General features: G+C 38.2%; 1 protein-coding gene across 7 annotated transcripts in view; it reads right to left on the bottom strand.

Moving 5' to 3' along the window:
• MTM1 (myotubularin 1) overlaps nucleotides 1-27,151 on the bottom strand; it is a 112,539-nt gene that overhangs the window by 8,887 nt on the left and 76,501 nt on the right. For 6 of the 7 annotated variants that reach the window (XM_035289653.3, XM_002763363.5, XM_008990023.3 and 3 more), the window contains 8 exons: nucleotides 23,693-23,776; nucleotides 21,440-21,589; nucleotides 17,173-17,361; nucleotides 13,010-13,195; nucleotides 6,348-6,554; nucleotides 4,283-4,375; nucleotides 3,564-3,677; nucleotides 800-976 (listed from right to left, as the gene is read on the bottom strand). In XM_035289653.3, coding sequence (XP_035145544.1) covers nucleotides 800-976; nucleotides 3,564-3,677; nucleotides 4,283-4,375; nucleotides 6,348-6,554; nucleotides 13,010-13,195; nucleotides 17,173-17,361; nucleotides 21,440-21,589; nucleotides 23,693-23,776 — 1,200 coding nt within the window. The remainder of the gene's footprint in view (nucleotides 1-799; nucleotides 977-3,563; nucleotides 3,678-4,282; nucleotides 4,376-6,347; nucleotides 6,555-13,009; nucleotides 13,196-17,172; nucleotides 17,362-21,439; nucleotides 21,590-23,692; nucleotides 23,777-27,151) is intronic. The other variant, XM_078364379.1, reaches the window with a different exon arrangement.

The raw sequence follows: 27,151 nt of genomic DNA, 5'->3' as shown, positions 1-27,151 counted from the left end.
GACCCTGCTGTGGCCAGCCTATTTCTGGCATTAAAGCTGGTGCTTATGCAAGACTGGACTGTCAGAACAGGTAGTCGACCACCCAAACTGCCGGAAAATGTACAAACCTTTACAAAGAACCATCACGAATACTGAATATCGATAATGTTTAGAACAAATCAATAAACTGATGTACTGCTGAGCCTTTACAAACAGATTACTTTTCCTTCTGATTTTGGATGGAGTGGAGGTGGGAGAATGGAAAGCCCAAGTGTGTCTTTAACAAAATGGAGTCTTTCACTTCAAAACCCACTGTTTCCATTTTTGCTTGATAAAAGGCCAACTGAATTTCCTCCTATTGACAGGGTAATTATCTTTATTTTTTAAGTAAATACCCTCAGTGAAAAGCAATCTGATGTTAGCTGACCTAGGGCATACACCTGAATGACAGAGTAGCAAACATTTTCTTAACAGGATCATCTAAGTCCAGTCAATGTAAAGAATTTTCTAACAATGTCTATATAATGAACAACTACTTCAAGTGATAAAAGGAAATCTCTGGCTATGAAAACTCAGAAATTTTCTAGAGCTTTAAATCAGCTAGCATTATAGTTAACAATTGCATCACATTGGCAGAAGAATGGCAGTTTCACATCAAAATACATAGTTTAGTAATTTTAAAAAATTTACATGAAAGTTGAGTTTAACAATAAGTGTTTTTATAGTCTGACATTTTTCCTCATATTGTTAAAAAAAACCCAAATAACATGATCTAAGCCCAGCAGCTGACACTATCTTTGAACAGTGCAATTGCACTTACTTGTTGCTTGATCCTGGGGTTCCATCTAATGTAGTAATTCACCCAGAGTTCCAAGTGACGCATACTGGCAACTGGATATAAAACTCGATTGATTTCTTTAGTATAGAAGGGGTTTTTGAATTTTTCTTTATTACTGTTTATCAGTGACCACAAAGAAACAGTTCTTTCTGTAACTTTCTACAGAGAGAGAGAAAGTAGAAAGCCTAAGCCAAAACACACATAAATCCACAAATCATTTTGCAGCCTATAGCAATACAGTTCAGCATGAAATTGAAGCATACATTTACATTATCCTCATAATAGCTCAAAAAGCCTCAGGAGCCAGTGAGTGCTTGGCAGCCACTTATCGATATTTGCATAGGTAATGGCCTAGCTTGAAAGCCACTGTTTCTGCCAGAAGACAGCGGCGCAGGATGCTGTACCATTATATGCAATTCACTGACCTAAGTAGAGTATTTCTGGCTAGGTAAAAAATTTATGGGGTGGTATACTCTTTTTAATTCAGTGAAAAGAAAAACTATCATACAATCCCAATTACTTTTAAAACTTTTCTATTTTTTAGAACTATGAAATCTTAACCTGTGTCTACTTGACAGTAGGCATCTGAACAGTTATTTTAATCAAGATGTTTAATCTACATGTCAACATCCATATACTTGAAAACATCTGGATAACTGACTGCATGAAGTCTTCACTTTCTAGCCTAGCGTCTGTCATCTCATAAAGATATTCACATTTTCATTGTTTTTTATTGCAGGCTTTTACAAAATTTTGACCATAAACTAGAGAGGAAACAAAAACAAAAACCAAAGCTAGGGAAATAAAAATACAGGAATTAAAATTACCAAAGGTAGAATCTGAAACTTTTCCTAGTAATGACTTTAATAAGAAAAGAGCAATAAACTAAAACTGGAAGCCAATAAGAACATCCCAAAATAAGTGACTAAAGACATTTCTTCAACATATGGATGGATTTGATTTCATGAATAATAACAGCATAATTTTGCCTTTCTTTGAATCCACCTAAACCTCAGTTGTACCTTTTTCATGCCAAAATCTATACCACATTGTGTTTATGTGAATGTCACTTTGCTTTTATTTTTATATATGCACATACTTTAAAAAGTCAAATAATTTGACAAGGTTATGAGAAAAAGAGCTCTCTCTCACCTCTTTTCCCAGAAACAACTGCTTTTCCCCCCCAGTATTACTGAGGTACAACTGACAAATAAAAATTGCATATGTTTAAGGTATACAATGTGATGTTCTGATATATGCATACATTATGAAATAATCACTGCCATCAAGCGAATTAATATCTGTCACTTCATATAGATACCAATTTTTCAGTAGTGACAACACTTGAGATCCACTATTTTAGCAAATTTCAAATACACATTATTATTAACTATAATTACCATACTGCACATTAGGTCTTTAGTACTTACAACTGAAGGTTTGTATCTTTTGACCACTATGTCCCCCTTTCCCTTACCCCTTTCCCTAGTCCCTGGTAACTACCTTTCTACTCTCTGTTACTACAGGTTCCAGTTTTCTTAGATTTCACACATAAGGGAGATCACGTGGTACTTTTCTTTCTGTGCCTGGTTTATTTCGCTTAGCAAAATGTCCTCTGGATTTACTTATGTTGTTGCAAATGGTAGGAATTCCTTTTTTATGGCTGAGTAGTAGTCCACTGTATATAGGTACTATGTTTTCATCATTTGTTCATCTGTTGATGGACACAGGTTGAGTCCGTATCTTGGCTACTGTGAATAGTGCTGTAATATACATGAGATTGCAGATACCTCTTTGACATAATGATTTCATTTCCTTTAGATATGTTCCAGTAGTGGGAGTGCTGGATCATATGGTAGCTATATTTTCACTTTTGGGAAAACCTCTGTCATGGTTTGAACATTTGTCCTCTCCAAACCTCATGCTGAAATCTGATCCCTAGGGTGGGTGTGGTGGCTTACACCTGTAATCCCAGCACTTTGGGAGGCTGAGGTGGGTGGATCACTTGTGGTCAGGTGTTCCAGACCAGCCTGGGTAACATGGCAAAACCCCATCTCTACTAAAAATACAGAAATTAGCCAGCTGTGATGGCGTGCACCTGTGGTCCCAGCTACTAGGGAGGCTGAGGTAGGAGAATCTTGCTTGAGCCTGGGAGGCGGAGGTTGCAGTGAGCCAAGATTGTGTCACTGTACCCCCAGCGTGGGTGACCAAGTGAAACCCTGTCTCAAAAAAAAGAAAAAGAAACCTGATTCCCAATTTTGGAGGTGGGGCCTAGTGGGAGGTATTTGGGTCATGAGGACAAGTTCTCATGAACAGACTGACATTCTCTCTTAGGGGTTTGTTCTCACTCTATTAGTTCCTGAGAGAGCTGGTTGTTAGAAAGAGCCAGGCACCCTCTCCCCTCTCTCTTGCTTCCTCTCTCACCATATGATCTCTACATACTGGTTGTCCTTCACCTTCTGCCATGAGTGGAAGCAGCCTGAGGCTCTCACCAGAAACTAAGTAGATGGTACCATGCTTCTTGTACAGCCTGCAGAACTGTGAGCCGATTAAACCTCTTTTCTTTATAAGTTACCCAGCCTCAGGTATTCCTTTATAGAACACAAAATGCATACCTTTATGTAATTCCTACTCTTTGAGGTCAAAGACAGTGTCTTACAAGCTATCATATTCTTTATATTTCATGGCAGACTGCATACATTTTGGCAAGCCTAATGTACAAAAAAAAAATTGCAGTTCTACTCACCTGTCTTTCTCGAGCAGATTCACAGTTGAATAAGAAAGTACCAAATCGGCAACTATACAGATGATCCAAAATTATAATCAAAAATTGTTCATTGAATTCAAAAGCTGTAGGGAACTAAACAAAAACAAGCAAAGAAAGCATGAAACACTGGGGCTGAAACTTGACAAAACTAAAAAGATACACTGTAGAGGCTGCCACACTGTAGGTTCTAGGAAGGACAGCAGAGGCTGTCATCTATACGCACACTAGAGTTCTTTTTTTGGCACTTTACATAGGACCAAACAGTTTAAGTAAGTGCTGAATAAAGCAATAAAGAAGGAAAGGAGATAAACAGGCTGATTTTCTGGGTTCTCCTGCATGTACAGTGTAGTTTAGGTATTAAGGTATTTAAGGTATTACGAGTTAGCAGACACAGCTATATATCAGTGTCAGTGTAGAATGTATGACAGGACAACTTGGTATTGTCAATTCCATCGATCTTCCATTAGTAGAGATAACAGAGTTAAATATTTAAGTTTTAAAACTTTATTAGGGAAAATCCCAGATATATCAATAGCAGCAGGAATAAAAAGGTGAACACTCATGTAGCTTCTGCAGTTATTCACACGTGACCAGTCTTGCTTCATCTCCATCTCTACCCATATTATTTTGGGGTTAAATCCCAAGCATCACATTAAAATGTTTAATTTAAACATTAAGTTGAATGACATGTTCCTTACCTGTTTTGACATCTGCCATACACAATCAACAAACTGGAGAAAAATAGGAGAACGGTCAGTGTCCGTGTGGTTTTTATCACCATGACCTATTCTCTGAAATAAATTGATGAAGATAAGTTTTTTTAATTAATGAATACAAAACTAAGAAAAGCACATAACACACAAAATGTGATAATACAATCAGCAATCTGCCTTCTAAATGCCAAGTTTCTCAGACAGGAAATAATATATACTTCCATGGCAATATAGGCAATGTAAGGTTTCAAAATAATGGAAATTAAGTATAAAAACATCTGTAAAATACCAATAAAAACTGGCAAAGAATCATCATCCTAGGTGATTATTACAACTGTTTCATACAGTTGGAGTTTTGTACAAGTCCTGAACAGCTATAGACAGAATGAACATGATTATCCTACTTAGTACATTAGCAATACACTCAAGCTAGTTCCTTCAGTTGCAAAGAGAACACTCCTAAAGTTTCCAGACTTAAAATCATGTCCAAAAGGTATGATTATTAGAATGAAATGCTCTTTCTCTCCTAAAAACAAGACAAAACCAAAAAATCTCACAATGTATTCATTTACTAAACAATGATTCTTTCTATGGCCAGGCATGGTGGCTCATGCCTGTAATCCCAGCACTTTGGGACAGCAAGGCCGGCAGATCACCTGAGGTCAGGAGTTCGAGACCAGCCTGGCTAACATGGTGAAACCCCATTTCTACTGAAAACACAAAAAATTAGCCAAGCGTAGTGGTACACACTTGTGATCCTAGCTACTTGGGAGGCTAAGGCAGGAGAATCACTTGAACCTGAAAGGTGGAGATTGTGGTGAGCCAAGATCATGCCATTGCACTCCAGCTTGGGCAACGAGAGCAAAACTCTGTCTCAAAAAAAAAAAATGATTCTACTTGAAAATGTTATTCACACTGTGAAACTTGGATGAAGGCTAAAATGATACATAAAGGAGTGTTTCTGAAAGGGTAGTCTACAAATCCCCCTCATGAGAATCACTGAGGAGCTGGGTGAAAATGTGTATTCAAAGGGCATCTGGAAATAAGACCTAGGAATATGAATTTTTTTTCTTTAAAAACGGAGTCTTGCTCTGTCACCCAGGCTGGAGTGCAGTGGCATGATTTCAGTTCACTGCAACCTTTGCCTTCTGGGTTCAAGCGATCTCCTGCCTCACCCTCCTAAGTAGCTGGGACTACAGGTGCATGCCACCATGCCCAGCTAATTTTTTTTTTTTTTTGGTATTATTAGTAGAAACAGGGTTTCACTCTGTTAGCCAGGATAGTCTCAATCTCCCGACCTCGTGATCTGCCCGCCTCGGCCTCCTAAAGTACTAAGATTACAAGCGTAAGCCACTGCACCTGGCCTAATTTTAATAGGTTCTTTTGATGATTTCATTAAAAAAATTCTTGGGGAAGTTATTTGTAAAAATTTATTTTTATTTTTAATTGAGAGAGAAATTTATATATACTGTGTATACTATGTTTTGATGTGTATATATATATATATATATATATATACATTGTAGAATGACTGATTATACCAAAAATGAGGATACACATTACCTCAGTTATCATTTTTGTGGTGAGAACACTTTACATCCGTTCTCTTAACACTGTTCAAGAATATATTAACTGCAGTCACCATGCTGTACAATAGCCCTTTTGAACTTATTCATCTCTTGATGATTTACAAAATGCCTATCAGAAAATAAAAAGCCTCAACTCAAAGTCTATAAAATATATTGGACTCTAATAGCTATATTATTTGAGAAAGAATTGTCTATTTTCCTTCTCTTATGACATTTCAATTGAAATATTTCTATGAAGATTGTTTGTATTACTTTCAAGTGAAACTGCAAACAGTGCAGATGGATAAACATGTCTCTTAAAAACACTTTCACTACTCAAGGCATCATGCATTTTCAGACTCATAAATTTTTTATTACACTCCTCAGATTTTCATTATAATACTGGATATGTAGTTTAACAACTAGTTTTAAAATCCTGAATGGTAGTGATCTATTTTTAGAAATTAGCTTTGTTTACTTACAGATGCAAATTTATGTCCAAAACTTATCCATTCTTTTTGTACCAATATTTCGAACCCTTCAATGCTCCTATAGAAGCTATCCAACATCAGCATGGCCAAGGACGTCAGCTGAGCAGTCCTGTCCCATCCATCACTGCAGTGCACAAGCACTGAGCTCTTCCCTGAAGAAACTCTGTCTGCCACTTGAATGGCTCCTGTCAAAACGAGCTGGCAAAGAAAAATATGTGAGTCAGTAGGGAGCTATAAGATACTGTTTAAATTTGCTAGTTTTTAAAACTAGAAAAAGCCATGCTTTAAAATATCAATTAATTCCAGAACAAAGATTTATCAAAATGCAACACTATGCACTGCAGGATCTATTGATCTTCCTCTGCAGACACTGCCTTTGAGTGTGCCCAGGTATTAAAAAACAAACCCAACAAACCAAAAGTCAAAGTGCATCCCAAACTCATGGATGTGATTGTGATTGTCATAGTGCGCTAGGCCCGTCATAAAGTACGACAGGCTGTGAGGCATAAACAACAATGCATTGTCTCAGAGTTCTGGAGGCTAGAAGTTTGAGAGCAAGGTGTTGGCAGCACCACGCTAACCACTAAAGATCTTTTCCAGGTCACTCTTCTAGCTTCAGCTTGTTTCTTGGCTTGTGGCAGCCTAACTCCAATCTTCACACGGCAGTCTCCCTGTGTGTGTGTGTGTCCGTGTCCAAATTTCTTCTTTCTAGAATGACCCTAGTCATAATGAAGTAAGGGCTCACACTACTCCAGTATAGTTTCATTTCAACTAAACATGTCTATAGACCTTATTTTCAAATAGGGTCACACTGAGGTATTGGGGGTCAGGACTTCAACATATAAATTTTTGAGGGACAAAAACTCAACCCATAACAATGATCAGATTTAAAAAAAGAATCACTGACCCAACAGGTCGCATCTAGACTATAACAGTCTGATACAGTGAAATTCACCTTTTGACCTTTAAATTGGCAATATATCAACTCTTACTTGGCTCATAAACAGTAGGTACTTAAAGTGAAAGTATTCTAGTAAAAATTTGAGACTTAGAAGTATCAATAAGTGTAAGTATACAACGAGTTACTGCTATGATGTCATGTTTTGATGATTCATGCATTCAGAGAGACACTTTATAAACCATGCAATATACCCATCATGACTGTGAGGGTGATAAGATTCCGCAAATGTATACAGTTGTGCAATCATCACCATAATGTAGTTGTAGAACACCCACATCACCCAAAAAGTTTACTTGTGCCATCTAAGGTCAATCCCTCTTCCACGCTGACCCCTGGGCAACCATTGATTTGCTTCCTGTCTCTGTAGTTTGCCTCTGATAGAAATTTTGCATAAATAGAATCATGCAATAGGTGACCTTTTGTGACTGGCTTCTTTCACTTAGCATCACGTTTTCAAGATTCATATGTGTTGTAGCATGAATCAGTACCTCATTATTTCTCAGGGCCACATAAGCTTCCATTGTATATAGACAGACCACATGTTATTTATCCATACAACTGATGGACATTTTATTGTTTCTAGCATTTGGTTACTATGAATAGTGCTGGAGTGAACTGCTGTATACACATTTTTGAAGGGACACCATGTTTTTATTTTTCTTGGGTAAAATATCTTGGAGTGAAATGGTTGGATCATATGGTGAATGTATGTTTAATTTTTTAAAGAAACTGGCAAACTATTCTCAAAAGTGGTTGTACCATTTCACATTCCCACAAACAATGTATGAGAGTTTCACGTTGTCACATATGTACAGCAATTTGCATATATTATGTAATTTTGGGATGGTTTTTAAAAGACTTCTTCCATGGAGCTTCCAAAATTCCAACAGCCATGCAACAGAAACGTATTATGGTCATTTTACCTAATTCAAGGAAATGGAAATGGAAATAGAAATTCATTTATTTTAATTAATTCATGGAAAAATCACACCAAGTGAAAGATCTGATGTATGAGGGGCGAAAAATTACCTACTACTGGGTATAAAGCTCACTATTCGGGTGATGGGTAAACTAGAAACCCAAACCTCACTATGCAATATGTCCATGTGACAAACCTGTACATTTACTTCTTAAATCTACAAAAATAAAAATAAAGAAATGTAACTTCATTAAGCTTTACATATACAACATAACTAAAGATAAGTGGATAAAATAGTACCAAGAAGGAAAGGTTAATGGACCTAAGAACGTCTGGCACATCAGTTAGTTGTACAAAATCCATTACTCTGAAAATAACTGGAGCAGTTTATTTCTTCAAGCATTTTAAGTATTCTCCTTGAAATCCTGTTTACAATTCTCATTTGAAGTACTTCTGAAGAAAGGGCTGTTGAGAAGCAATGGTAATATATTAGATCACTTGAGTCCAATTTAATGAAGTTGGGGTTCTAATGCATTTTTACAGAGGGCAACTTTCACTCGAGATACTTCCCTCACTTATAATTAAAAAATAGGACTCAATCTCAGTCAATTATTTTGAAAAACAGTAGCTGTGTTCCAATGAGGTATTAATTCCCACTATCACTTCTGACAGAAACAGCTACAACTATCTAATGAAAGTAAACTAGAGTTTTAAAAACACATGGCCAAAAACTCTTAAGTAATCGATGGACTTGTGACTGATGGGAAGAAATGACAGCCATCAAGCAGCATACATCACGATGTTAAGAGCACTGGCTCTATGGCCGAAAACCTGGTCCTAAAACTTCATTCCACTTTTGATATCTCGTGCTTTCGTCAACTGAGTAACCATGGTTTCTTTCTCTCTACTGTGAAGAAATGAGTGATATCCCCAGTAGCTTGTCTTGGACTAAAGGATACTTCCCATAAAGTGCGGACATTGAGCACAGGCTCAGTGAGGGCTAGCTGCCATCCAAGATGCCCAAAATAATATGACGCTTTAAAAGAAGAAGGACTGTAGGGCAAGAGTATTGTATTGAAAAGGGCAAAGAGGAACTACAACCTCCAGATATCACAGAGTCTGCCTTCTAACCTTCTGGGGCTGTCAGTGAACTGGAATGAGGATTTGAGAGGCATGCTAAGGATGGTGATTTTCTCATTGCAAAAGGCTTGCCCTGGTTTCATGCATTGAGTGGTGACACCATTTCACCAGATTACAGGTTAGTGATGGCCATGCCACCTCTCTGTCAGCAGACTCAGGGCTATAAGATACTGTAGGAGGCTGAAGAATGGTCACCAAAGATGTCCAAGTCCTAATCCCTGGAACCTGTGAATACTATCTCACATGGTAATAGGGACTTTGCGGATATGATCAAGTTAGTGATTTTGAGATGACAGATTATTCCAGATTATCCAGGGGGCCTAAATTACATCACACACATCTGGATATGAGAGAGGCAGAGGGAGATTTCACACAGGCAGAAGAGGGGAAGGCAATGTGACCACAGAGGCAGAGGATGGAATGATGTGGCCACAAGAAGCTGAAAGAGGCAGGAAATGAATTTCCCCCTAGGGCTTACAGAGGGAATGCAGCCAAAATATTCCATCCAGTATTCAAGGTCCAACGCAAGGCTATCCACAACTCTGCTCTGCTGTCTGAACTGCTATGATGTGACTGACGCCTGAGAAGCTGTGAGTCAGATATCGTTACAAGTGTCCACCTAGAGTCCCTAGTTTCCTGGTACCTCCTTTGGTTTCCGTAGAGGACAGTGACAGTTTCTTTCATTTCTTTCATATCCTCTTTGCTATAGACAAAACTATAAAACCTTAGAGAGATCTCTTAAAACATTTTCCACATTCCCTAAGTGGGAACTTCATCTTTTGCAGATGGCCTTGTCTCCTAACTTCCTCAGACATCTGAGCCATTCAGTAAGACCTACTTTCACCCAGTCTCTCTTCCTTCTATCCAGCTCAGAGTAGCAGCTGAGCCACCTTGCCAATAACTCCTGTACCTGTGCTCTCTCTTTAAAAAAATATTTTTTTCTTATTTGCGAAAGTAATATATATTCCCTGAAAAAAAACGGAGAAAACATAGGCCTATAACTCAGAAATAATTATTCACATATTGGATACCTTTCTAAACTCTGTATAAATATAACTTTTTTGTACATTTAGATTGTTTCCAATCCTTCTCCACTTTTTTTAAGAGATGGGGTCTTGTTCTGTCACCCAGCTGTAATGCAGTATTACAATCGTATTAATAGGTCACTGCAGTCTGAACATTCCTGGGCTCAAACAATCCTCCTGCTTCTGCCTCCTGAGTAGCTGGGACTACAGTTGTGCACCACCACAACTGACTACTTTTTGTCTGTTTGTTTTTTAGTTTTGTAAGAGGCAGCTTTCGCTATGTTGTCCAGGATGATCTCAAATTCCTGGGCTCATGTGATCCTCCTGCTTTGACCTCCCAAAGCCCTGGGACTACAGGCATGAGCCACCATGCTGGCTCTGTTTTTCCACTATCATAAGCATTCTAGTATATTCATCTTTTCAGACCTGTATGATTGTTTCCCTTAAAAAATTCCTGAAGCATTTTCTCTTTGTCTACAAAACAGGCTGAAGCTTCCCATGACTTGAAGACTTGAAAAGCCCTTCTCATAGTCATATGATCCTCAACACTTCCCCCTTCCTTAACTCCCTCTCTTTTGAAAATAAAAGTCTATATTCACTACCTCTATTTTGTCACTCATGCCCACCACATCACTAGACACCCCCAAGGTCATCAAGGGCCTTGCTAGGAAATGTCCTTCAAGTATCACCGACACTTTCTTAAGATCCTTTCTTTACCCTCCAATATTCTCTCCTTTGATGGATTTCTCTTATGCCTGGTTCACTGAGCTCCACTTCTCATCTCCTGCCCTGAATACAAACAGGCCCAAAACTCCACTCAAAGTCCTCTGATCTTTTCCTCACACAGCCTCTCTCAGAACCCACATTAAAGGACTTTGCCTGTGCTCGTTGCCCAACAGCTGACTGCCAAACTGACATCTCAGTCCTAAGTCTCTATTTTGGGTTCTACTTTGCAGAGAACCTGCCTGTTAGACACGACCAGGTGGATGGCGCACCACTATTCCAAATGCATGGTGTTTCTCTTGCCCAAGGTCCCAATCAGGATTACCCTTCATCTGCAAATGGTGGCATGCTTTTCTCAGCTAGCCAGGCTCTCCTTCTTGGTGTCATCCTACATTTCTTTAGACCTGACACCTCGCTAATCATCAAGTACCACAGGCCCTCCCTTGGAAACATGTCGATTGCTCTCATAGTCCCCTCACTCCCACACTGGCAGCATTCAAACTAGTCCATTACTACCCCCCATCTTTGCACTCTTAAAATAGTTGTTTTTTCCTCCTCTCCTCTCCTATCTATTCTATAAGCAGCTTGGCAGAACATTTTCCTAAAATACCCTGCTATTCCAAAACCTCTGGGGGCTCCCAACAGCCCAACCTGACAGTCAAGGCCCTGTTCATCTGGCTTCTGCAGGTTTGTAGATTAACCTGCAACTACGGAAATCCTTACTCTTCCTAATTCCATCCCACTTACACCTGTTTCTGGGCCTTTTCTAGGTTGTCCTCTTTCTCTAGAATGGATTCCCCCATCCTTCCACTTTCTTCAAGGACCAGATTCAAATCCCACTGAAAAGCAAAGGAAATGTTCCTTCTACATTATGTCTCTTTTTACATATACCTATCATCTCTTCAATCATATATGAACCTCCTTAAAAATACCATGTTCCCATTCACAAGGTCTAACATAAAAAACAAAATAAAACTTTTTTATTTTATAATAGTTTTACATTTACAGAAAAATTGTAAAAGTACTATAGAAAGTTCCCACATACCAAGCCCAGTTTTTCTTCTTATTGACATCTTATGCTGATCACAACTATGGCATGTCATGTTGTATGGTACATTTGTCACAACTAATGAACCAATATTTATACATTACTAACTTATTATTCATAAAGTTCACCCTTCATTTTTACCTCATGTCCTTTTTCTATTTAAGGATCCCATCCGGGTATCACATTATATTGAGTTGTCACAATCATTTTTTTTCTGCAATTCATTGGTGAGGATGGCAAATTCATAAAAAATGAAAGTTAGGCAAAAGAAAAATAAGATTTCCATCAAGTTGGAAAATAAAATTCGACTGGAGAATATATCTTAATAACTCACCTATAAATTAAAGCTGGTTTTTTGTTTACAGAACTAATTGGTTTCTAAAAGTGTTAGTTCCCGAGAAGTGTTGATGGCTTTGTCAGGATAAAGCATTGAAAGTAATAAAACACAAGATCAGTTCTTTAAAATAAGTCATTTGAGATTAGTTTCAAAAAAACAACAACAACCTCTATCTAGGTCCAAAGAGGTCATACCCAGTAATGGTCAGATAATAAATCGGCTACTCCTAAACAAACCTGCATGAAAGACTGAACAACTGAATACTGAAAGATGGAAATGGATGTCTTTGCAAACTCTAAAGATATTCTGGAGTGATGATGTGAAATCTTTAATTTAGGTAAGCATATTATAAAGCAACATAAAACTGTCAAATGTAGTCCTCTACTACTAAGTTTTTCCTTCAATGTCCATTTTTTTAAGGAATTAAAAAAGATCTCCATTCCACTAAACAATTACATTCTTTTTTATATACGCAAAATATTTTTACAAAATATACTTGCCTTGATGTGTTCTAACCAATGAGTAGACTCCAAACTGGACAACCAATGAGATTCTTCTACATTAGGATAAACAATGTCCCTCACTTTTTTTAAAGATTCCCGCATAACATGAATATTATGAATGTCTAGGAAGAAAAGTTCGGCGTTATGATATGCATCATCACTTTCATATCCTCCTCCTGTCGCCTAAGAAATGACACGAAACACAAACAATTAGTTGAGGCTTCTATTTCATTAGAAACTTATACAAATATTTCTAAAGTTATTTGTCCTCCAAATAACCCTAAGCCCGCCAATTTAAATGAATAATTGATGTGACTTGACTTCCTAGCCAACACTAAGTCTCAAAAACATTAGTCATACTCTGAGCTAAAAAAAAAAAAAGACAGAAGGCTGGCAATTTCCTGGAGAATCTGTATTCCTAAGGAAAAAAATTATCCTCAAAATGCTCTATAATTAATCGCTATTCTTCTGGATCTGCAAAGGCAAAAGCAGGCCGTGAAAGGTCCTCGTTCTCCATTAGTTTTGTAGCTCTGATAGTACTCTTCAGGGAGGAGCGGGGAGGCTGCCAGACTGAGGTGGCAGCAGGCACCTCCGGCTCTTTACAGCACTCACATAGGATGTGATGCATTAGAGGAAAACAACAGGCCTTGGAGTCAGACCCAGGCTGATAGCTCAGCTTCTCCTTGCCCTGTGATCTGGGGCAAGGCATTTAACATTTCTGAGCCCCAACATCTTTTCCTGTAAAAAAGGGGATAATACTACTGAGGTCTCATACTATTAAAGGAACCACACTCTATTATAATAGCTAATGCCAGCCACTATTTAATGAACCCCTATGACATTCCAGGCATTGTGATTCTGGCTTTACATGATTTTATCTCTTCAGCAATGTTGCAAGATAGGTATTACTCTCCTCATTTTGCAAATGAGAAAACAGGAACTCAGAGATGCTAGTTTACTATACCCTAAGTCACATAGGTAATAAGTGGAACTTAAATCTAAGTCTAGCTTCAAAGTTTGAATTTTTCTACTAAACCACGACTATTTCTCTGCTGTGCAAACACCAATGACAGACACTGCACATAGTGAGCTCTGAAAGAATAAATGATTTCCAAAGGAGACAAGATGGCTACCACCTATTGTAGCACCTACAAGTATTAACTTGCCAGGGCAGGCTTTGGTTCATCTTCACACCATGGTGAAGAGTGCCCATTTTCTACACTGACAAAAATAGATGCTATGGTTTCATTTAGGAATCTGGCTGCATTCTGCTTAAACGTTTTGAAATGGCGTAGGACACGTGGCCTTTGGCCCTTTAAGAAAAAGTTCAACAGTTCTGAGACTTGCAAAGAAAGCAATATTATACCAACTCCAGAGTGCCTGGAGAATAGAACAGGGAAACATCTGCCTGGGGCTGAAGAGGAAAGGAGAAGTCACCAGACAAATGTGCCATAGCTACAATATGCCTCTTTTCTCTTTATTATTAACAATGGAAGGAATATAAGCTTATAGCCATGCATAGAAGTGCCAAAGAAACAGGTTTTTTCCTGAGGTTAGTCACAGAAAAAGGCTTCCTGCAGAAGTAAGGCTACCATCCATTTAGGTTTCAAACCTGGAGACCTTTGTTAAAAGCCAGAGATCTTGGTCTCCAAAGACTCCAGGCAGAACTATTTCTTTAGAGCTTGCTCTAAATAGCACCACTAGTAAGTAGACAGTAAACATTCACAGTGTTTTTTAAAGAAGTTATTAGCTAATAAATAAGCAAGTTATTATTTAAGTGGGCCACTTGCCCCTCCTACTGGTTATCTATGCCTTGGGGAAGAACTCTAGAGATGCTCCCTCCAAGTAGCAGTCACTTTTGTAAAATGCAGGCACAGCACAGGGTCCGGGAGGAAATGGTCAGCCTGTTTTGCTCAATCTGCAAGCCTATAATGCAGTGACACGTCTCCCTCCCACAGACAGATGACCTGCTTCTCTACATATGTGGTTTTTCAATAGTTATGGCGATTTTCAAAAAGATTCTTGATACTGGAGTTCCCTTCATAAAACTGAAAATAATAAGTGAAAAAAAAGGAAAAATGTACTTTATTGCTCATTGCTAATGTTTCTGGTAAAAACAGACATTAGCACAGTTCCACATTAATTCATCACAATGTACTGTCACAAAAATAGAAGCGGCTCGCTGCTAGAGCTTACCGGTCCCTGGATTTTGTTTAATTTAAAATGATGTGCCGTTGCTTGTTACATCTGGGGATGTAAATTTCTAATATCCATAAGGGAGGAACAATTAGGTCCAAGAAGAACAGAAGGTCAGAAAGGGCAATAATCAATTAGTCAAGCACACACTGAGTTCCCAAAAGTTTGAATTCTATGTCTCTGGTTACTTTTGAAGTATTGGTTTTCCTTTCTTCAACAAAAAAGTATTCTGGTTACTTTTGAAAGAATTGGTTTTCCTTTCTTCAACAAAAAAGAACAACGCAGATTACCTAGGACCATGATTTAAAGGTCTACAGGCCCGTTGCTATGGATATAGACGACTAGTGGAGAGACACAGCAGAGGGAGAGGGACACGAATGAGCTTTGGAAAAGAATGACAGAGATCTGTAAAGCTTAGGCTCTTCCCTTGATATTTTTCTTCCTTTGACTCCTAACAGGACTAGAAATAGAGGCTTGTTTCCTGAGTGTTAAAAAGGCCTTCAAGAATTGTATTGCTGTAATGAGCTTTAGAGTTAATATAATTAGTGTATCCATTCCATACATTTTAATATTCTAAAATATTCTTTGTAAATACTTTATTTTAGTGCTATATCATATCTATTTCAGGCTAAATATGTATATAAAAATATTGCTATATATATATATATATATTCACTCCGAATTATGTATGAAAGAACAGAGACATATAAAATTAAAGACAATCCAAGAAGATATTATGATTTATATTTGATTTCTCCTAAGTGTTGCACTTACGATTCCTAATTTACTTGTCAATTTAACTTACTGATTGCTTTACATATAATTTCAAAATCATTTCTAGACAAAAAAACAACAGTAGTAACAAACAGCTGGTTCAAAAGCATGCATGGGGATGAGGAGATAGCCCAGGATTAAACGTGTCGAATAGAAGACCTGTGTGCAAATAACGAAGAGTTGAGCTCCGCACACATGTAGTATGACATGTCCTAGTCCAGACCGACACTGAAGACTCTATTAGGAAGCTGCTGCACCTATCTGAGCTGCTCAAGAACTTGTTTTGCTTTCTGGTTCTTGTCTTATGTTCTGAATAACTGAAGATTCTATACAAATGAACTCAGGATAAGCAATGTGTTAAAGATGATGAAATTTTAGCCTACAGTTGATGAGAAACGAAAAATCTGAAAGTTGGAATGCGAGTGAGCAACTTGGGGAGGGCATTTGAAGGTGACAGCAATGATGGGAGGAGAACAACAACAACAAAAAGGAAAAACAACACAAAATGCACATCAATCTGAGGCCATTCAGTGTAGAAGCAAAAGGCCCTACGCCTTGCAGCAGCTTCTGAAGTAACACTATGCAGCCGCTGACGCTCACGATGACCCTAATCAAAGTGCATTCAGCATATTCTGCTGTGGGCAGAAAGTCAATCCAGACGGACTTCTTTAAAAACGGTCAACTTTATGTATGTATTTGTGCTTGGAAAACTTACGTACATGGATCTACTCATTTCTTGAATTCTCTTATGTAAATGAGAATACATATATGTGAGTATATATGGGTATGGAGGACGGAGTGTTTGGGTAAGCATACAAATTTAGTATTTTAATAATTACAGCTTCCCATAACTCCTCACAGATGCCTCAATAGTATACACAACGAGTGATCATCCATGGCTGAAAGAGCTTTAAAGAGAATCTAACTTTTGCCTGCCTAAGGTTCTGGCCAAAACCCAACTTCATCACCGTCTAGACGTGCCTATTTACCTAGAGTTTATTTGCATTTGATTTTAGTATATTCAATTTTGTTTTAGTTTTGTGATTACAATTATTTCCTATTTAAGAGAACTGGTTTTCTTAACTATTAACTTAAACCCATGTGCTTCTATACCATGACAAAAACATTCACAGAAAACACTGCAATCTGTACGTCGGCTACGTGTTGATCATATCATTAACTCCACTCACCTTGTTGGCCACTGCATTTACACTGGGTCTTGCATCATAGATGGTGAGTTTGGAAATCTGTTTGTTAGTCTCCCTGATAACATCAAGATATTTCTCATCATCTTTATTTCGTTTCCCACTCATACCGACAAGAGGCTGACTGCAACGCACAATGACCGTCTTGTTTTCTGGATGAATCCATGACAGCACCTATGGTTAGGCCAGAAAGTTTAAGCTGTCGAGAAAACCAATCTCCAAGAAAACAAAACTACAAAACAGTAAAGCACTAACAATGATCAAGAAGTGAATCTGATTGTGCTAAAATAGAATACTTGTTCACCTGTAATCTCACTGTGTGGGTGTGCCCAGACACATGCATTTAATAATATGACAATTCAGAAACAAGTACAATTACCAGTCTTTTCTTAATCAGCACGTTTAACAGAAATTAAACGCTTACCTAAAAATAGTTGTATCACTTAAAGGAAACTGAAAATGTGATCCCATTTTAATTATGTACCTTGCACTGGATTTGTTATCATATAGAAACAGCTTTGGCAAACAGTGAGAGGTAGAGCAAATCGTCTGCGGTATAATATATTTCTCATAATAGCAACTCATGTCTATAGATCATTTTCCCGACAGTCTCAATTCTAGACTCTAGCACAGGAGGGAAGAAAACCCGAGGGGGGCAAAACGGATCTCAGGAAAGCCCAAAGAGCGAAGATCGGCTCATCACCACAGTGCAGTGTGGACATCCGATGCGTAGGAGACCTCATCAAGCCCTGATTCCGAACCTGTCTTCTCTAATTTTATATACAAGTCTAGTGCGTTTGCTTCCTGGTTTCCAAGCTCATAGCATGTAAAAAGTAATATGTGTATGAGGTAGCTAAAATGTAATATACCAAAAATGACAGAATTGTACACTTCATATGGGGAATTGTTTGGTATGTGAAGTAGATCTCAATAAAGCTGTCAGAAGTGGGGAGCTGGAGAACTGCAGCACAGTGGGCAACAATGTGGGCTTTGAGGTCTAGTGCCATCTCTGCCATGGCTCTAACCTCAGGCATTTCACTCGCAGCTTCTCTGGCTTCCCTTTACCTCTTCCATAAAATGGAGAAAATAATATAATCTCATAAGGTTGCTGGGTGGCCTGAAGAAGAATGCCCAAAAAGTCTGCAATAAACACTGCCTCGTGTTAGCTTATAGAAGCAGGCCCAGCAGCCAGGAAAGTCAGTTAACAAAAACTACAAAATACAGACACTAAGAACTAAAGAAGCACAACCATGTGGGCTCACTCAACACAACACCAAATACCCTGATGTCTCTGATGTTACCTGTGCCACAATGGCAAATGACAAACACTGATGTTTATAAAAATTAGTGTTTATAATAACAACAGGTTATTAAGGAAAAATTATACAACAATAATATTCATTCTCAGAACAAATATTTGAGTCTTTGCACCATGCTAGACACCAATTAAAAGCACCATTGTAGGCCCTGCCTAAGAGTCCAAAGGCTCAGACCTGGGAGCCTTGGAGAAGGTACTAGTGGGACCTACACCTCCACCTTCCAGTCTACAATGCACAGCACATTTGAGATCTGCCTTGCCTTCCTCCTATGGCCCTGGTATCAAGAGAGTCAAGAGACATGAAATCACTTTAAAGGAGCAATTTCCTACACATTTAAAAGATTTATTATTTGAGAAAGACCCTCATCAAGTTGCAAATTTCAGTTGGGCCATAGGCAACGGCCTCTCTTCTTCTACCCCTCTTCTCTTCGTGGTGCCATGTTAGGAAATGCTACTCTTCTGAGTTGTTTCACCTCTTAATTTCTTTGCAGCAGGGGGGATTCTTACTACTTTTTAAAAAGGATACTTATTGTAGAGCTAAATAGGTACAGATAACGTTCATTTCACAGTGTCAACTAACATGAGTGCTTTTACAGTCTATGGTACTGTATTACATTATTATTAAAATTAAGATCTAGAAGTCATAGATAATTAAGAAGGTACACAAATACCTAACCACTGAAAGATGTTTATCACAGCATTGTATATAGTAGCGAAAGATTAAACAGAAGCTGAATGTCTCACAATGGAAAACTGATTAAATAAACTGTGGTACATCTACACATTGGCATATGAGCAGATCATATTTAGCAACATGGGAAGTTGTTTACAAGATATTGCTAGGTAGAAAAAGTAGACTGAGACACAAATTATAGAATAATTTCATTTTTTCCAAATATATACATATGCTTAGAAGGAAGTCTGGAAGGATATATACCAAAAATGTTAACACTGGTTCTCACTAGGTGGCAGACTCCTTTCTGCTTATCGGTATTTTTTACAATGCTTAAAATGAATATGCATTACTTGTACATGAAAAACTCATAAAATTAAAACAAATCTGTTTGAGAACAAGAGAATACATATCCATTAATGAGAACATTTAATGCACATGGATTATTTCACTACCCGGTGATATTTTATTATAATTTGTATCTTATTTACATGCAAAATAAGATCTCTCTCCCGTCACTTCCTTTTGCATTTTTACATGAGCTTTTGTAAAAACAATTGTCAGATATTAATGATTTCACGTTAAAGGCATGTATGTTCTCTGGGTGTAAGCAAGCTCTGAGACTTAGTCAACATTCAGGTGGTTAGAAAATATCCTGAAAATGACATATTACCATGCTTAATAGTACCTAATAGTAGATCTGTAAATATGTAGAGGTGATAGGGAGCTTAGTTTTTCCTACAAAACTATTTTAGGAAAAATAAATACCAATTGGTGGCCATGATAAAGTAAGAAGGATAATAATTATCCATCTGCGCTATAGCGGCTACTCATTCATTCAGAATAATGGAGACCACTGGATCAAGATGGTGGAAAGGGCACAGTTGTTTAATTTTCTCTCCTGTTCCAAATCCCATGGAATTTACCTACATACACAAGTGACACAGTAGATGCTCAGTAAATATGAACTGAATGAATACATGAACAAAACTGAGTCGTGCTACCCTAGCCCAGTTGTCCTTGTGGGCAAGGCATGCATTAGCAAGCCAGCCAGCCAGGGTACGGGCGTAGTTTGTGGCTATGGTACAAAAGAACAGGTCCAAACAGAGCACAGAGGACTGAACTTGTAACCCTAGCTTCATTAGCACCATGTTCTAACAACATGAGCTAAAGAGCATGCTTTCAAATACAATTTATATCTTGAAGATATGAATGGACACTACTAACTGGAGAAGCAAGTGAATTTTAAAAAGAGCATTCCATTAGGCATTTATTAATTTAACAGGTAAAATAATAATGCTATAGTGGAAAAACAGATGCTACCTTAGCAGAATAATGACAATTAACATCACTAATAATGGGACAAATCAACAGCATGTCTCCTGAGGTGGTACACTGAGAACATAGCATCGCTTCTGCAGTTTTATGGCTAGAAGTGTGTAACAATTGAATTAAAAAAATTACAATTCATATTAGGTTGACAGAATGCAAAAGTTTCATGCGAATATCCTTTTAAGGAAAAAAATCGTCTAGACTTGAAAAAGGCAAGGTGACATTAAGTCTTAATTTCTTCAACCTTTGTTTTTAAACATTTACTAATATGGGGGGGAAAACCCAATGTACTTATGACAGACCCTGAAAATTAGCATGAGAAAATACGTAGATTTTTAGTCAATGTTTGTCAGTGTTAGATAGTAGGACATGCCCTTTAATATTTAAGGACCAAACAAGAGCTTTGTGAACTAGGTGCAATGATACTGTATGGATACTTTCTGGAATAATCTGTACTTGACTCCAGTTAGACAATGATACTGGGGAAGCCTGCAAAAGTGATGGGGATGAGGTCATGGTGAGTATATGTCAAAGTCTGTGCTGACACATTGTATAAGAAGACAGTGTATTCCTTCCAGCATGATTTATCTGACATTTATCAAGAGCCTATCTTATATCACGTATTGTGCCATAAAGACACAAGCCACAAGGAGCCTGTCCTTCCTCGCTTCCTTCAACACAGCATTGGTTCCCATGTGACAGCATTACTTGCAGCCCTTCTCTCATAGAGGGCTCTAATTACTTGCATTCATTCTGGATTCTTAGTTGCAAGCTCCTAGAAGGCAGGTGACAGCACACTTCTTCTCCAACCTGGTACGGTCCTTTGCACTCAGAAAGCACTTGGTAGGACCATTTCTCTAAGTTCCACAACCACCATTCTTATGGACTAACAAGTGTTCTTCGAGAAGAACGTTAACTGCAGTACTCACTGGAATTCGATTTCGGGACCTGAAAGTTGCAACTCTCCGGAGGTCATCATCTGTGGCACGATAAGGAACTACCAAAAGAGCAGGGTAAGTGTCACAGAGCTCATAGCACTTATTAATAAAAGTTATTCTCCAATGGTGATTGGGCAAGCCCTGTGAGGAAAAAAGAAAGTTCAAGTCAGTATTGCTCGACTTCATCTCTGAACTTGGCCTTGGGCCTCTTTTCTTGCTTCTAGCAACATGTGCACATGCCTCTGTGACCACAGGGTGATGACAGTCTACCTATTTATAACAAGGGTGCCAAATCAATAATCCAGACAACGTAAGAACACAAGACGAAACACTGGTGGTTTTTACACTTCTAAACTATATTTTGTAAATACAGATTCTCTTGAATTCAAGATCTTCCTTTATTTTGTCTTCACATATTCTTTACTACCTGTACCACACAGATAAACCCAAGTTCGTCCCCCACCCATGCACCCCTTCCACCCCCTAAAAAAGTACCCTGCTTTATCTTAATCTGGGTCTAACTGAGGGTAGAAAAGAGATCAGGCAACTTCCTCTCCCTGCTCAAAATAGAGTAAATGCTTCAGTCTGCTCCAATCTGGAAAGAGGCTGAGCTCATGAAGAAAATCACAGAGGGGAAGTAAAGGAAAACCCCTCTGGGGAGGCTCATTTCGCCACCTCCGATGAGATTATTTTCAATCAACTTGTTCAGAATTGATGATCGCCCTATAGGTTGTGTGAGAAATACAGTCATTTGCATTTTAAGCATATTGCTAATGTGACAGGGAGACACAGAAGACACCTCCCATCCTATCATCTCCCCACAAAATTGTATTTAGTATGGAAAAGATCCAGAGGTGGTGGAATATTCTCTCCCCATTCTCACAAATGCACAGATACACACATGAAAGTGAGCTATGTGGGTGTTTGCTTTGGGGACAGACATTGTACCTTTTCTTTAGGTCTGGCCCTAGAGACCACGGACCAAACAGATGTTGAGTCTGATGCTGAGTCCAATTAGACAGTTATAAGTCCCATCAGAAAGTTATAAGAAAAAAAGATTGAATATAATGGCAGTCTAAAACAAAATACCTTCAACAGTTCATATATGCATGCAATCTTAAAAACAGGAACTGTTTTGTTTCGAGCTAGAAGCTTTGAACTAAAAAAAAATCTTAATGTTATCAATAATACTTCAAAAATACGGTAAAAATATTTTAATACATCATTTACAGAGGTCTCCAAAACATGCAAAATGTTTTCATGGTCCTTCTTCCACCTCAGTAGCTAGTCCAGAACGGAGGCCATTAAAATGGGAGGAGTGCACAGCCTTAGAAAACTCAGCAGTCTAAACGTGACTTATGGAAACAACAGGATATACTACCTCACATGTGTTCTAGAGCTAATCTCCTGCACCCAAATTCCAGAGCATCAAATCTGTTCATGAATATGCAAACCACTGAGTAAGACTAAAAAAGGAAATGAATCCAGGTTTTTCATGGTGAAGGTGGTGACTAGATAGTTCTTCTCAAGTCCAGGGTTCTATCATGTTCCTTTATATTCACTACCTTTTCATATAAAGCATATGGGCTTGATCTGATTCTCAAAGCTCACTCAATAAAATTTTTCAATTACCTTAAGAGCTTTGTAGAACAAGAATTGTGAATAATCCCATCACACAACTCCTAACTGTCTACAGATTTGCTTATACCAGAGGTCAAACTGTGGCTCTTGTTACATATTATGCACAGAATTCCCTTTCCAAAAATACTGCAAGAGACATTTGTCCCTGAACAGCAACATGAAACCAAGCCTTTTGCCTTTATTATAGCAAAAAAACATGCATTAGGTGACATATAAGAGAGCAGCTTTCTTGAAAAAGGCAGCATTACAGGAAAACAGTTCTAATTCATTTGACTCTGCAAACTGAAATGAACATAATTTAAATCTAACTGCCAGTAACAGTAAGCTCCCAAACATGCATATACATAGCAACATCGAGTCCTAAAGTATAACGTCTAAGAGGTTTGACTTTTCTAAATCCTAAGGATTTAATTCATTTCATAAACAACACAAAATTGATACTCTTCATATAGGAAGGAAATAGAATTTAGTCATCCAGCTTCAATGCAGCCTGAATATGGCAATGGAATGAGCTTGTAAGTTATACAGTGATAGACAGAATGAGATATATTGTACAAAATGTGTATAATATCACGTACCAGACAATAGCATCTAACAACTCACCTGCCTCCGGTATTCTTCCACTGGATTGTAAACTGTCCATCCATCCACGTTAAACTTTTCTTCATTTAAAAATGCAAATAATGGCTAGAAAAGGCAAAGAAATAAATGATTTAAAGTTCAGTGTGAAGGAATAGTCTACTATCATAGTACATCCTTTGATTTCTCACAAAATAAATTTCACCAGATTTGCTGACCACGAAGTTACAACCCAAACCAAGACCTCTAACAAAAACACTGGAAAACTCAGATCAGACTTACACTAACTTGTATCTTGAGTAATAGTAAGAAACTTCAATTTTCTATGCCTCTGAATATCCCTCTTAATTGTTCTTTTAATGATGTTCCACCAAAAATCTGACTACCAGACCAAAAAGTGCCAATTAACTTTAAACAGTATTAGTATTAGCAAATAATCACACACAGGCCACTAAAAAGAAAGAAGGAAAGGAAGAAAAACAAAATTCAGGAATTATTATTAAATGGTGCAACTGTCTCAAAAGGGAACAATGACGTGTTTATTTTAAAAAAACACAGGATATTAAGAAAACTCTGAATTAACTATTCCCTGTGAATTCTGAATCAATGCCCTGGTTTCTGTGAAATGGCAGGACTCAGATGTTTCATTTCCTCTCTACTTATACTCACTCTCAAGGTGCTCCTGATACATTTGATAGCTTCAAATACCATCCATACCCTAGTGACTACTAGGTATCTATCATTCTCCAGCATCCCCTCTGAATTCCAGCATTGGCTATCCAAGTGTCCACTCTACCACCCCTTAGGCATCAGACTGCCTAAGAGGCATCTGGAGAACTCTGAAGTTAACACATCCAAGCCAAACACCTTTGGCTTCCCCTACCGAGTCCTGCTCTTCCCATAGTCTCCCCATTACAGTACATGTCAGCACGTCCTTCCAGCTGACTGAGCTGAAAACCTTGGATTCATCCTTGTCACCACAAGGCTACCACCCTAGTCCAAGCCTCCACCATCTCTCACTTGGTTGATTACAAAAACCTAACTGCTCCCCTGCTTTCATCTTTATACCTCTTAAGTCAGAGTGACAGCGTCATACCACAGGTCAGATCAAGTCCTTTCCTTGCCTCAAATCCTCCTGGAGCTTTCCACTTTGCTAGGAGTACAGGTGGAGTTCTTCCACTGCCTTACGCATCTGCAGCTACAAAGGCCTTTTCTTCTTCCCTTCCTTCTTTCTTTTTAGTGGCTTGTACCTGATCAATTCCTAATACTGTTTAAAACTGATAGGTACTTTTTGGTCTGGCAATTTGATTTTTCGGTGGTACATCATTAAAAAAAACAATTAAGAAAGATATGTATAGCCATAGAAAATTGAGGTTTCTTTCTATTACTCAATTCCATCTGCCTGGAACTCTTTGACCTCATGGCTTCTTGTCTGACATTTCTCTCACATCTCTGACCTAATAACCTTAATCAGTAAGACCTCAGAAAAATTTCACAGAAACCAGGGCACTGATTCAGAATTCACAAAGAACAGTTAATTCAGAGTTATCTGAGTATCATCTCTTTTTTTTAAATAAACACATCACTGTTCCCTTTTGAGACAGCTGCACCATTTAATAATAATTGTTTAATTTAATTTTTTCTTAGGTCTTATTGATTAAGGTCTTGGATCAGAGAAGTGAGAGAAGTAAGACAAGAAGCCACGAGACACCATACAGAAAAACATGTTCCCCCGTAACAGCACTCCCTATTCCCATTTGATTTTCCTTATCACTTATGACTATTTGACAGATTAGATATGTACTCATTCACTGTACACATATACTATCCCCTCCCCTAGAACATGGGCTCCATGAAAGTAGACACTTGCTTTGTTCACAGCCTTTATGTGCAGTAACTAGAATGGTATCTGGTCCGAGGGAGGCAGAACACAGGCTCGCTGACCACATGAAGACATGAATGCCCACACAGCCCCTGCACAACCACGTTCTCCGGAGCCACTGCGTCTGGGCCCTTTTCCCCGCTGTAGTTCCCTCCCCACCCATTTTCTTCTGTCATCAGTGTTCCCTCCCCTACAACACAGAGTATTTCTGGAAAAGCATCATTTAGCAGCAGCAGTTTTCTGCATGTGAATGGCAAGAGGTTTAAGGTGAAAACTGCTTTCCAGGTTGTCTACTCAAACCTTCCCAGGCACACAGCATACTCTGCAGGTCTCAACTCTGGCAGCACTAGGCCCGAGTGCTGTTTATTCTGGATGGCTGGCATGATAAGCACGCATTAGTAATGATGCTGACCTAGCTAAGCAATTCACTGAGGCTTTAACCTGATACTGAATCCACAGCGATGCTTAATTATTCAGTACCACTGGGGAAAAGAAGTGATTTCTGTTAACTGAAGTTGAACTTAAACACAGAGGGACTTTGGGTGAAAACGGCACTAAAATGATTGTTGTACTTCTTTATCCAGAAACAGAATATATGGGACATGCCTAAGCAGTCTCTTGGCAATTTACCATTACTGTGAACATCTGATACCACACTGGTTGGCACTTGGCACAGGTAAACATTCAGGATTCTTGAATGCTGTGCTGCTAACATGGCTGTAGACAGTTTGAGACCTAAGGCTCAACTGTCACTTTAGAAGAAAACCTGGAACTTGCTTTCTCAACATGGTTTGTGTTCATTTGTTTGTTTTTAGTTATTGGCATCTTTCTCATGAAGCTAAAGTGAATATGGCAGCTTTTAAAAACCAAAGATAAAAATGCCCAAACTGAAGGCCCAGATAAAGCTTTCTTTCCAGAAAAATCATCATGTGTAGTAATGCTATCAGTATTAACTCTCAAGCAGCATTTTCAACCTAAATTGCTGTTTTTTCAATCACTAATGTTAAAGCACCTTCTTTTTTTTTGCTTCCAGTATTCCTGTAACTTACATGAAAATTTCTAAGTTTACAAAATTGTTATCAGAAGACCAAAGGTATATGGCCTAAACCAAAATTATTTCCATAACTTCCTTAATATGTTTGATAAGAGAACCCAAACAGAAGCAACATTAAATTTTTTTTTGTCATTAGTATGAGACTGAGACAATGTCCCCATGGTAACTACACATCAGGTGGCCTCTCTCATGAGATCACTTCTACAATGGCACTTCACATTCTGACTAATATCCAGAATGCGTCAACTAACTGGTATCCTTTAACCCGAAACATGCCTATGAGAATTGGTGACAAAAATAGCTCCCAATTTACTCTTGATGCTAAAAGCCAGGCTTGGACCCCAAATATTTCAGGAAGAATAATTAATCACATAACAGCCAAATATTTCTCATCATGAAGTACACAGCAACACATGTAATATTGCATTGGAGCTTAGGGTAGGAAAGACTGGGTGCTTAAACCATTATTTTCACCATTCAAATAAATTAGCTTACAAACACAGAAAAACATTTTTCAAAAAGCATTACTAGGTAGTGTTTATGTGGT

This window comes from Callithrix jacchus, chromosome X (genome assembly GCF_049354715.1).
Source record: "Callithrix jacchus isolate 240 chromosome X, calJac240_pri, whole genome shotgun sequence".
NCBI lineage: Eukaryota > Metazoa > Chordata > Mammalia > Primates > Cebidae > Callithrix > Callithrix jacchus.
The sequence above is the reverse complement of the archived record's forward strand: the minus strand, read 5'-3'. Positions and strand labels throughout refer to the sequence as shown.